Below are 13,848 nucleotides of genomic sequence, written 5' to 3'. Positions count from 1 at the left end.
GCAGGCGAACGATGCAGTGATGTTTGGTTCTTCTGCTCAGTCTGTTTCTCTGCATCTGTAGTTTGGTTACAATAGGAGTTGCCTTTTGTTTTTGTTTTTCCAGCGCATTGAGACTTCGGTATAATGCGCTATACCAAATACCACTACATTACATTTACATTTTCGTCGGGGACATCAAAACCTCTGTCGGGCTGATTCTGGCGCCACCACAGGTGCCCACCATTCAGATAGATCTACAGTAATGACAATAACCAATTCCTGTACAGTACATTTAATAAATCTGGATAGATACAATGGTACAAAAACAGACAGAATAAAAAAAAATTATGTCAACACCAAGTTTAAAAAATAATAAAAATCTATTGCTGACTTAACCAGTGTGCATGATTTTTATTGAGTTAATTACTTTCACAACATGATTGATTTGAGAATTAATCAGTGCTTTGAGGCTATTTTTTGCATTAGGAGCTTTATAAAAGTATTATAATTATTATTATTAATGTCATTGTGTAGATACACAAATCATAGGAAAACACAACCCCGCACCATTCCACGACATGGTTCAACCACAAATTTTCTGCAAAAAAATTTTTGGTCTCAATTTTATCATTTCTTCAAAATATATATATATCTCTAAATTAACATCTATTATAACATTATTTCTTTCTTGCTTTTTCACGCTCTATTCGTTCAACTTCTTTTATATACTTGGCATAGGTGAGGTTATTGGCAATTGGGCCTGTTATTCTCTTTCTCTCCAGGAACATTCCCATACGTTCCCTAGGCTCCAGTGATATGCTCCGGTTCCAGTAAGGTTGCTCTATCTCGAGAATATCACGAACACTCTTTGCTATGAACTGAAAGAAAAACAGAGGTTTATCAATGCTATATTATTATGTATCTTGATTGCTAATTGTATTATTTATTATTAATAATCTATTAAAACCATAATGCTTTTTGAGAATATTTTAAGAGGATACAGACCAGGATAATAAATAATAACACAATCCAATTTACACCTTTACTTATATCTGATGGGGCAATTCCAAATTATACGATAATAATACAGTAGTGACAATAAAAATAGTAATAATATCTAAATTTAATAAAATATTGTAAAATACTGTATGGGATTATAACAATTTAAAATTATTTGTAATGTGCAACATTTAACACATTTTTGGTCTATTAGCACACCCACTGCCCAAATAATGGAAATCTCAGAAGAAAGTAAAAGTTTTTCTTTATTTTTATTACGCCTGCCGCACCACTGAAATCACAAAAAAAAAAAAATGTGTATTTCTTCCTAAATCCTAATACAGTAATATGAAGCATTTAACCATCCCATTACTACACTGTTTACATTCAACAATAACCTTTTATGCTGGACACTTACATTGGGAAGTCCACACTACCTCAGACACACCATAGATTATTTCGCTTTAGTTTTTATCGATGAGGGAGGGACTGTTTATATTTGGTCTGTAATAGTAAATATTTTATAAAAACTGGTTTAATTTTATACTTTTTTAAAGAAAATGTATTTGAAGTCACGAAATTGCATTGTTATTTTTATGCTGTTGAAATAATTGATGAATTTATTCCCGCATCAATATTTTCCAAATTTTTGATGCGGGCGGGAGTGATAATCTAATAAATTTTTCAATTTGCCCTTATTAAATTAATTTTGTACAATACACTCAGAGTATATTCTACTCGGATCCTGTATGCATGGGCTTATGCAGTAAAGAAATGCGTGAGTTTTAATTACATTTTACAAATACATGCGTGACAGCAAACATCTTTTTGTGTGACTTTGCAGGTCACTTCTTGGCAGGTAAGTTGCTTTTCTTTTCTTCTTTTTAGAGCACTGCAGGGGCAGATTTATGGGGTAAAAAAAAATAAAAAAAGAAAGAAAAAGAAAAAACGATAGCCCAGAACGCCTCAAATGTCATTTTCGGGCGTCTAAAACACAGAAATTTCATGGGGACATGCCCCTGGACCCCCTATTTCAGTGTTTCTTCAATCGGCCCAAATTTCGCCCCCCCCCCCTTTTGGACATCTCTGGATCTGCCCCTGCACTGTAGGCCTACCCTGGTTTCCACAACCTGTCAATAAATTCTGCTGGTTTACACAAGATGAATTTAGTGAACCTTACCTTGATGTGTTCAAAGTCTGTGATACCAATTTTTGGCAAGTTCGATGCATCCATGAGGATCAACTTCCGTCCATTAATCAAATTTGTCTCAAAACAAGCCTGTGATTGTGGTAAAAGAAAACATAATACATGAAGCTGTTATTAGGCCTAGTTTACTGTATGATGGGTCTATTTTTTCATCCCCTTAGGAGTCCATAAATGGGGGTGATGATGGGGATGCGTAGGTGAAATGGGGGCTCAATTATTAAGTGAGGGGATGCTAGTTTGCAAAATAAGGTGGTGTGAAGTGATTTTTAACTACGTGAGCATGATTTTTTTCCCCTCAAACATTTTCAATGGTAGAGCGACTAGCGGAGGAGTGAGCTTTCTCATACCCCTCCCCGCATACCCCTAGATATGCCACTGAGCGTAGCAGTTAGAATTTCAGTCATGACAGGCCCATGGGAGGTACCATAGCAATTTCCTGTTCAGCCACACATTGACTTGTTCATGGGAGGTAGTGTTGTTCATCCAGGGGTTTATCATCATGGTGGTAATACCCTACTTAGTTACTAGAATATTGTTATTTATACTGTACTGTACCACCATTGTATCATATCAATTACCTCACTGGAAAGACCATGCATGACATGACAAAATACAGCATAAGACATTTTGTACCAAATGGCCTAGCTAGGTCTAGGTATCCTTGTTCTTAATCCTATGCTATCTTTACAAAAAACGATTTCAACACAGGTTGGGATCCTTCTCCTTCTCTAGCTTAGGTATAGCCTAGGCCTAGTTCCCCATTATTCTTTAATAAATATTTTAAAACTTCATTGTTGAATTGAAGGCTCGACCTTACTTTAATTCATGCTCATCAACTAAGGCATAAGGCCTAGGTAGGCCTGAGCCTCACACACTCACACAAACACACCCAATCAAAACAATGTTACTCTGTTGTGTTAGGCCTACGCACAGCATATTCTGGGAATCCTAATCCTTCAATCCATGAAGACACGTCACTATAACTCCATGTCAAACAAACGGGCTCTTGGTTGCATTTTGGTGCCATTAAGGCTACTGTACGTTCACCTAGAAATGGTTATTTCATTACAAATACAGCAGTATCTTTGTTACATTAATTTTATTTAGTTTTTCACCAGCCAGATTCATGCTATTATTGTTTACAATGTTACTGTGGAAACCAAAACCTGTAGAGGGCGCGCGCCGTTGTTAAATACTGTACAGTACTTTAAACTTTATTAAAGAATTCATTCATTATTCTTTATTCAGCCAGTAACATAAACAAGTGAATAAAAAACAAATAAAAACAAATACTTGAGACAATAAATAATCTGAGTTGGCTAGGTTTAACTATAGTGTGAAAAAACACTCTGGCTCTCCGGCCTGTATATTATTGATATAACAGTAGGCCTAGTGATTAAACATTATAAACAAAATTAATAAGTAGGCTTATAACATAAATATGAATATTATCTTTAAAAAAAAAACCTGATTTGAGTAAATGCTCTCATAAAAGAGTAAAATTAATAAATATACTACTGCATGCCACATAAATCTTCTAAAAAAAAGAATTTCTTAATCTTGTGCATGTATACCTTTTTTTTTTTTATAAGAACCAGTAAAAAGTTTATTTTTAGTTTTCAATTTAAAATTAAAGAATGTTAAATTATTCTCACGAGCGTTATCCCCCGTGAGCTCTGGGAGGGATGCCCGGGACCCCGGAGCTCCTCCTACTGGTAGGCTTTTAGAGCCACCAAAAAAGCTCGAGCCGGTCCCATGGGCAAAGAAGGGCCACGACAGAGTCACTTCTACCCAGCAATATGAGTTGATTATGGTTAATTTTATTTTTTTTAAATTTAATTATTCAAGACCCAACAGTGTGTCAAACACAAAAACAGGGTCGCCATAAAATACAATACGATATAAAAAAATATATATTTAAAGATTAAAAAATACATAAAATAGCATAAAAATTAATTTTCACATATTAAATATTGAAGATTGATTAAAGGTAGAAATATTACAATTAAAAATATCGATATTTGGAAACATTTAATTAAAATTATTGTAAGAAAGCGCAATGTCTATAATAGCACAATATTTCATAAATGACAATTACATTTATTAAAGTGCTATCTTTTAAGTCTGAACATTCCTATTATATAATTATTTTAGGCCACCGGAGATCATACCACATCTCGGCCACTTCCTGGGCGAAAATACTCCGCTGATACACGCCGTTCGCCGTCCCCGGTATATTGATGGCGCATTCGTCGTTAGGTCACTGCATATATACGGTACCGTAAGTATTGCTCAGTTTAAATTCAGCAAAAACCAAATTGTTTTTATTTGTCTGTCTTTCATAAGTTGAAAATATTATGATATACTTGTACATACTGATGTCTTTGCTATTTTTTAGATTTTTCGACAGTGGACCTTATATTTAGTTTAAGCCCATGGAGGTATAAATTAAATATTATTAGTATTAATCTGTTCTGTATCCCTTTGCTATGTTTATTTCCTTTCAATCGATTGTTCAGGGCGCCGCTTCCATTATAATAATAATATTTATTGACATTACACTTTTACATCAGTGGCAGCACACAAGAAAGTGGCGCAGTCAAACTTAAACTAATGAACAAATAGTAAAAACAACAACTTAAAGCTAAACAAATGAAAGAACTTATGAACAAAGAGTAAAACAACAACTTAAAGCTAAACAAATGTATAATTATTTTAGGCCACCGGAGATCATACCACATCTCGGCCACTTCCTGGGCGAAAATACTCCGCTGATACACGCCGTTCGCCGTCCCCGGTATATTGATGGCGCATTCGTCGTTAGGTCACTGCATATATACGGTAAGTATTGCTCAGTTTAAATTCAGCAAAAACCAAATTGTTTTTATTTGTCTGTCTTTCATAAGTTGAAAATATTATGATATACTTGTACATACTGATGTCTTTGCTATTTTTTAGATTTTTCGACAGTGGACCTTATATTTAGTTTAAGCCCATGGAGGTATAAATTAAATATTATTAGTATTAATCTGTTCTGTATCCCTTTGCTATGTTTATTTCCTTTCAATCGATTGTTCAGGGCGCCGCTTCCATTAAGAAGTGCGTATGAGTCTTTTAATTATGAAAACAGTACGTATTACATCACCCTGGTAGGCGTAACTGTAGCAATGGCAAAACAATTAACATTAACATCACTCACCCTGGCGACAGCCTTCCCCAGACGACCGGATTATCATACCTCAGCAGAGCTGTAAACGATTAAGCAATAAAACAACGTTCTTACTTGAAGTTCTACTGCTCCTTGCTCTGTGATCCTAATCCCAGGATGATAACCACGTGTGGATTCGTATAGAATCCCATTCACAGAATCATTTTTCTTTCCTTCTTTCTTTCTTTTAAAACTTTTCTTTAGTGTACTGTATTCTGTTTGAAGTTTTTTTTTTTTTTGCCGTTTTTCTCATGTGAAGTGTGTCACTGTCTCAAAAGTGTAGTTTCCGAATAAATAATTATTATTTTATGTATGCATGTATAAACTTCATGTAATCCTGAAGGAATTTTGCTAATTCCTCCATTGTGTAAAATATGTATGGTGGATTTTTGGAACCAGATTCTTCAGACTTCTGTTTAAACAAATTGTTCAAAATTCAGTATAGTTAAAGCTAAAGTTTATATTGTTTTCAATACTGTACCTCGAGTATTTTGATTTACTTATTATTTTGAAATTTAAAGGCAATTTTACAGTATTTTCCTATATTTGTGTATGTCTCATGGATGCACCATACAGTTTGTATGAGTGCCACTGTATCAAATGTGGATTCAATATGATTGATTTAATGATTGTTGGACCTTGATAGAACCATGGAATTCTTAAAACATTGCAGTCGTATTTTGTTTTCTATTAAATTTTATTTTTTTTATAACGCCTGCGCTTTAGTACTACTACTAATTAATTAAAACTTGGCTGGCTTTAAAAATAAGATGGGTGTTATATTTTAGTGTACCGCAAGCATTAAGATATGTTATTTTTTAATTAATAGAAATGCATTCGATGAAACATACAAATATATATTATACAAAGTATTCTAAACGATTGTAAGAACAACAATAGGGCAACTGGGTAGGAATGGTAAAAGGTTTTCATATAGGCCTATATTGACTGCTCAGAGGAAGGGCTAGGCTTTAAAGTTGAAATTTTTCAGGGAGTCAATGAAACTATTTTGTAATTTCATTGTGTAATCATCAATTAATTAAATAGCTAATTTTTCATTTGCATCCTTACTTTCACCTGCGACGAGACATCTTTAACAATATTTGCACATTGGGTCATTTATACCTGCCGTTGCATGAGCCATTCTTACCCCCAGAGTTGTCTTTACCAGAGCAATCTATAGCAATACCTTACAGGATTATTCGTTATGGAAATGTAGGTGTGCATGGGAGGATTTACTGGGGGAGAGGGGGCGTTAAATAAAAGAAAAAATTAAAAGAGAAGAAAATTATTGATCGCCAAAAGTGCCTCAGAGGATCCGGGCGTCTAGAATACAAATATTTCTCGAACACACTATTATTAAGGCCTAAATGGATATTTTACAAGAAAAACATCTGAATCTTAATCAAATGACAAATGATTAATCCGATTAATCCAGGGTAGTTAAATACCATCAACCTAACCCAGTGGTGGTCCCTACCATAGTGTCGCCTGCCCAATAACACAACATAACATTAGGCCCAAAGCCACGCTCCCGTCTGGTATAAAACATGCAGTTTAACCAAAACAAGTCAACGGAATGTAGGCCATCGATCAACTGGGCAGACACTCGGCTGCAATTATCGGTGTGGTCATTAGCCCTCCGGATAATTTAATGGTGCGCCCGAATTCTGACTTTTAAAAAAGACATGCAAAACCCTTGTTACTTTCATTGTAAACCAAGTACATATATACCATTAAAAATGTATACTCCTTCTTCTTTTATATCAAATAACACACAAAATTGTTTACATTTGCAATGAAAATATGCAGTGGTGTAATGAAGGGGCAGGGGGCCCTGGGCAGGGACCTCTGGGGAGCCCAAGGCACTGGGGCTGGGGATCGCAAAGGGCCCCCGGTGGGGGTCTGGCGTTTTTAAATAATGACTTTTTACACATTCGAATTCTAAGTTTATGTATCGTGATTTGACCTAAAAAAAAGCATACAGTACCGTACTTAATTTTAAATAAAATATCACTAATAAATATATTACAATAAATACCAAACAAAACAAGCAAATTAAAATCAATAAATATGTATGGTCAAAAACGTAGGCCCAAGTATAAACATAGGCCTATGTATCATACTCATATGCGTCGCTTTTGCTTATGGTTTAATATCATGGTTTAGCTAGTGAGAGCCCGCCTATAGCCGTTACACCACAGTCTGAAGGGATGGTTTTAGGAGCAATAATTTGAACTATACTGCATAACCCCTCCTTGTGGTTATTTGTTTATAACATATAGATTAAAACAAACGCGTCATTAATAGTAAAAATAATAAAAATAGCATAATAATAATAATAATAATAATAATAATAATAATAATAATAATAATAATAATAATAATAATAATAAGAAGAAAAAAAAAAAAAAAAAAAAAAAAACCAAAGAGGCCCGTGTTTTATTATTTGTCCAGGAATATTACTGTGTATGACCATGGAGGGATTACTTCAAATCTAATTCCTCCATGGTATGACGGCTTAATTAATATGTGAAATAGCCACCAACTACCACCAGGTGCAATAATAATGTACAATAATATGACAACCCCCACCACAACAACAAAACATTTTTCACACTTTAACGGTATGTGTGGATGGAAATCAGTTTTAATTCAGGGAGGTCAACCCTACATATCCAATCCAAAGGCAGGGGCGGATCCAGAGATGTCCAAAAAAAGGGGGGGCGAAAGGGGGGCCGAAATTTGGGCCGATCGAGACAACAATGACCTAGGGGGTCCGGGGGCATGCCCAAGCGAAATTTTGTGTTCTAGACGCCCGAAAATAACATTTGAGGCGTTGTGGGCTATCATTTTCTTCTTTTTCTTTCTTTTTTTCTTTTTCCGGGCCTCTCACGTCATTTATAGATGTGTATTCCCCCCCCCCCTAAATCCGCCCCTGAAAGCCACCCAATAATTGATGGGTAAGGCCTAAAAACGAAGGCGGACACAATCAATTATTGTTTCTTCCTTTATAATGGCCTATTTGACATGAAATTTTCTGATTTTCTATTCCATTGATCCTTAAATTAGCCTTTTTCGAATAGTCGGTAAATATGAAAAAAATTGGTCTCATTTTGTTTCTTATTTTGGAGGTTGATAACTTGTGAATATTTGAGAGTTTTCATCAAAAACAGTAGCTCAAACATTTAATTTGATTAAAAATATGTTGAATATCGATGCAAAAAATCAATATTATAAACCATGAACAATTTATTACTAGGCGGGGCGGAAATAAATAATTGCAAAAAAAAGTTTATCATGATGGATCGAAGATTATCTCCGAAGCTGGTGTTGCTATTTTTTCCTACAACCGCTAGACTATCTTAACGTATGTTTATCGCAGAAAATGATCGAAATATGAAGGTAGGCCTACAGTAAAAATACATTTTCACCAAATATTTGCTCTCATAATATTAATAAAAATATATATATTAGGCTTACAAAATGGACGAGGACGGGGAAGATTAACTGCTGTTTCTTCCTTTATATGGCCTATTTGACATAAGAATGTCTGACGTTTCTATTCCATTGATCCTTAGCTTAGCTTGTTTCGAATAATTTTGAATAAATTTTGTTTCTTATTTTGGAGGCTAATAACTTATGAATGTTTGAAAGTTTTCAGAATTTATTAACGACAGTAACTCAAACATTCAATTTGAATAAAAGCATGTTGTATATCGATGTAAACAAAAATCAAGATATCAACCATGAACAATTTATTACTAGGCAGGGCGAAAATAAACAATTGCAAAAAAAGTTTATCATACTGGATCGAAAATTATCTCCGAAGCCTGATGTTAGTAAGTTAAAGATAATTGGTGGGCGAACTTCAAAGAAAATAAATCGTGGGAGAGTTAGCAGCTATTTAAACAGCTTGGATATGTTTAAGCAATTAAATAAACTGTTTAAAACCGTTTATCTTTTGTTCATGTGAACGTGATAGACTTGAAATATTTTCAGTTACAGCGCTTACAAATTTGAGTATAAATATACTTCACAAAATTTTGCAAACCTCAAAATGTTTAATCTACTTTTTATGTAACGTCACAACAAACGTTTCTTACTCTGCTTTTCGTTTACTTATAAGAATTGTTCCTCTTTAATAGGCTATTATTTGTCTTCATTTTCTAAAGAATCAAGAATTTTCCGCTAAAACTATTGCCATTAAATTGATTTAATATACAGTAATAATAGTACTGTAATGACAAGACTATTATAAACATTTTCCTGAAGGTCAGAGAAATTCCACGCTGAAACGTCGAGACAACAACTGCAAAGTGGTTTTATCCCAAAAACCATATTCCTTACACAGTGTGTACTTAAATTTTATTAAGACTATAATGGGCTATAGTAATAAGCCTATATATGAGCCTGAAATCGGCACAAAAATAACCCCGAGTCTGGGCAAAATTTTACTGGTTCCTTAAAAAAATAAAAACATCCACGGCAGAAATGTTCAGTGAGGCTATGACGTCACATTACTTAAATTGGTATATTTACAGTATAAAAATGTGTAGTATTTAGTATGTTATGGGATTAGTTTTTGTTATTTTCCACATTTTTTGTTTTAGTGTGAACACGTAGGCCTATTTGTTACACGTAATTGTTAAAATAACAATTCATATTGATACAAATTATAATATTATGATAATGATAACAGCTCAATGTGCTTTCACGATTCTATGGAAGTATTCAACGGCATCCATTGTTCCCGTTGTCGTATTGTTTCAAGATCGCTATTACGTCACGGGGAACATCAATCAAACGTGACTGCTAGAAAGCTTTGCTGTCAAGCATTGAATACAACTTTTCTGATTGGTCGGTTAACAACGTCACGTGACCGTGACTTATCAGTATCTTCAGGATAAAATTAAGCGATCTCAGCTGAGTTACTACAATTTGTTCTTAGACGTGTCTGCTGTTAGACTGTATTTCGAGATCTCATCCACTATTATTAATTACGCTGACTAAATGGCTGCTAATGATTGTTGCAGAAGACTCCAATGGTATGAGCTGTATTCCACAACATTTCGAGATGACATCGAAGAAGAAGATGGAAACGAACTGCCGTATCTATCAAGAGAAGACCTCCTCCGAACAGAAATGGATGCAGACCTCAAAATCCGGTTTCCAAATTCATCAAGTGGGTCCACGTGGTCGGAGGATGAGTCAGATTCGCAGCATTCTGGTGATGTCAGCTTTGGTGTTACTACGTTCAGCGGCATCCTCGATGATGACGACTCTGTGATATGTGGAGGCATCAGTGGTGATGAGCTGTTAGCTGAGTTTGGAATGGGCCGACTTTGTAAGTATTGTGGTTTTAATTCAGTAGTTATTTTTTAAAATATCTAAACATTGTCAAACCTGTCATTATTAAAAATGGTGTTAAAATATTTTCGTTTATTGATAGCGGGTGTACACCTGTCAACGCTTTTGTCATCTAAAATTCTAAACTACAATATAGCCGCCAGTATAGTGTGTTTTATTACATAGTGCACCTCCATTCCATGAACCATGCTCAGCCTCTTAGCTTGAAAAAACTAAATCTACGTAATACAGTAATTGTATTTAGATGTATCATGGTATTGAGCTCTAAACTTCATAATTGCGGGTGTTTTGCTAAAATTAACAACTCATATCGCTTTATTTAATTGACCATGTATTGTATCTCTTGTTTTCAGGTGTATCACTTCTTTCGGACGGGGCCTCATCATCGTGTACAACAGTGAATGATCTTGATCAGAGCATGGACTACGATGAAGTATTTAGCTACGATTTCTTAGCGCCTCCCTGCTTTGACGAATCACCAACCTGTGGATTCTCAACACCCATCACCCGGCGACAATCACCGGTTACCAAACACCAGACTCTACAACTGTCAACGTATAACCAGAAAGTATTACTAATTGAGAATAGGCCTAATTGACAGCCGTTTTCACAAATCAACTAATATAATATTTCTTGTATATATTTCTTGCATAGCCCTGAATTTTATATATTTTTACTACTGTATACATATTCTAAGATTGGGATAGCAATAAATTTAACTCAATCCCAGATCATACTAAATTTCTATTGTCTTTTGTTTTGTGGTTGTATTACACATGATTGTTTGCTGCGTTTGTGTTTGTAGAGAGTGTGTGTATAGAGATCTTTTTTCGCTGAACCGGACCGTCAGACAACAGGTACCTTCATCAAGTTCAGCAAACGTAATCTCCAGCTCACGTCATTTATCGCAAAATTCAAGATTGGCTATTTGGAATTCCAAGACTGTAAAAGCGCCTAATTTTAATAACATTTTACACACAAACATTCCATCATATTTTTACATAATTACATTATATTGTTAATTCTTACAAAACAAATTATAATTACTATCCATGACATACTGTAATTGTCACTTATAGCATTACATTTAGACAACGATTTCAGGCATTTCATTAATAATACGAAAAACAATACCAATAATAGGCCTAATTTTATTTATTTCCGTAAAACCTCTAAAGAAGAAAGTACCAATCAGAGAGCAATACAATTAAAGTGTTGATAATAAAATAGTAAAACAGTACAAAACCTATCAAAATGCAATACCGTACAATTAAAAGTGGTGATAATACATTATATACACCATAAAAACCGTTAATACATATTAACACTACACTTTTTTTTATAAGAACACTGAGGCTAAAATTGCTTAAAAATTAAGAACAAATTGAGGCTGAGGTAAAATTTCAAATGAGGTTTATATTTTTTTAAACCAAAATATTATACCTGTGCAGTAGGTGTGACTGTAATACCCTCTATAATACAGTAGGTGGTAGGTGTACCTATCTGACATTTGGGGGCCATTTTTTGTGGGGTCACTTTCACCTAAATTCAAGTACAGTGCATACTGCCGTACAATTAAAAGGTGTGTAAACTAAGATCAAAATAAGAACATTTTGAGCCTGAAATCGGCCAAAAAATAAGAACACTGAGCCTAGGCAAAATTTTACTGGTTCTTATAAAAAAAAAGTGTATCACAGATACCATGATTTAAACGAAAAATATCTTTAAAATGCAACTTAACATCAAAAATAGATTTAATCAGGGAAATATTATCAGCGCAATATAAATCATTAATAACACATAGTACCCCTAAATAACACTTAAACAAAAATGTTAGTAATGGACACATCAGGGTTACGGTATAACAAATTTGCGATACAGTGTAAGCATGGTGTAAGGTCCAGCTGAAAGCATTTTAGGTTGTTTTAGGTTGCCATTTAATAGCATTGATAACATTGGAAGGAGTGGTACGACAAAATAGGAATACCGATTGCAGCCTTCATCATGAGTTTATTTTGAAACTTATCGAGTTTATTAATAAGAGAATCACTTAAGTCAACACACTGGTTGCCATAAATTAAAATGGGGGTACGGGTCCATAAATATACTTCACATCAAGATCAACTTGAATAAGAGTATGGTGACTCCGAATTCAAATCAGTGAATCCCTTAGTTTTTTTTTTTAAGATCAACCCCGTCTTTGCAAAAAACAACACTCAGTATATAAAGAAAAGAAAGCCCCCCGACATTTTCATAAAACGTTCTTCGATAATATACTAGTAGGCCTATAGGGTACTAAGAGTGACAATAACAAAATTGCGAATTATTTTTCGTCACGATATCTCATATTAAGGAGGCTCATATTCTATTTTAAATTTAATATCGATTTATTTATTTATGTTTTACCTTGGTTGACCTGATCAGTACATAGAGCATGTTATCCAGAGCCAAGCAAATAGGCCTACAATAATAAAAAAAAAAAAAAAAAACCTCAAATGACAAATCCAAATGTACATAGACAATCAATAAAATGCTATAAAAATGAAGTTTAAAATGCAAGAATAATTATAATAAAAATACCAATAATAATAATAATAATAATAATTGTAATAATTATTATATATATTTAATAATAATAATACTATAATAATCAAAATAATACAATAACAATGAAGATGATGATGATGATGATGATGATGATGATACTATCAATAAATAATTAGTGTTCATTATATACACAGGTCATTGGAACAATATATTAAGACAAATCAAAAACTAAACATTGTGTAGACGGAGCTTCCCTTAATAAATTATTACAGTCACATAAAAAGTTATGAACAAAGCACAGAATTAAAAGAAAACACAATATCTAAAAGTTAATCTCTTCCTCACAACTATCACATAACCCTCCCATCTTAACAACCATTGTTTTAAGAATGATCATGAAAACGGTTTAGTAGCTTTTATATATTAAATAAACAGTTAAATAGACTGTTATTAAAACTGTTTATTTGAGTTTTCGTCTGAACGTGAGAAAGTATAGGCCTATTTGAAATAATCATCTTATGCATACTAAATAAATAAA

General features: G+C 33.8%; 2 protein-coding genes across 2 annotated transcripts; one reads left to right on the top strand and one right to left on the bottom strand.

Annotated features, from left to right (window-relative positions):
* Positions 1–324: 324 nt before the first annotated feature.
* Positions 325–3,332, bottom strand: LOC117108468 (sterile alpha motif domain-containing protein 15-like). The gene is made up of 3 exons (XM_033250481.1): positions 3,117–3,332; positions 2,159–2,257; positions 325–857 (listed from the first exon to the last, which is right to left on the bottom strand). The coding sequence occupies exons 1-3, from the start codon at positions 3,210–3,212 to the stop codon at positions 657–659; spliced, it is 396 nt and encodes a 131-aa protein (XP_033106372.1). The 5' UTR covers positions 3,213–3,332; the 3' UTR covers positions 325–656.
* A 7,000-nt stretch (positions 3,333–10,332) lies between these two features.
* On the top strand, positions 10,333–11,492 carry LOC117108496. The gene is made up of 2 exons (XM_033250514.1): positions 10,333–10,740; positions 11,117–11,492. The coding sequence occupies exons 1-2, from the start codon at positions 10,407–10,409 to the stop codon at positions 11,359–11,361; spliced, it is 579 nt and encodes a 192-aa protein (XP_033106405.1). The 5' UTR covers positions 10,333–10,406; the 3' UTR covers positions 11,362–11,492.
* Positions 11,493–13,848: the final 2,356 nt, after the last annotated feature.

The sequence above is a fragment of the Anneissia japonica genome, unplaced genomic scaffold (assembly GCF_011630105.1).
Source record: "Anneissia japonica isolate Jap-2015-1 unplaced genomic scaffold, ASM1163010v1 scaffold3940_len624931_cov186, whole genome shotgun sequence".
In the NCBI taxonomy this organism is placed as follows: domain Eukaryota; kingdom Metazoa; phylum Echinodermata; class Crinoidea; order Comatulida; family Comatulidae; genus Anneissia; species Anneissia japonica.
This window is presented reverse-complemented; position numbering and strand designations above follow the sequence as displayed.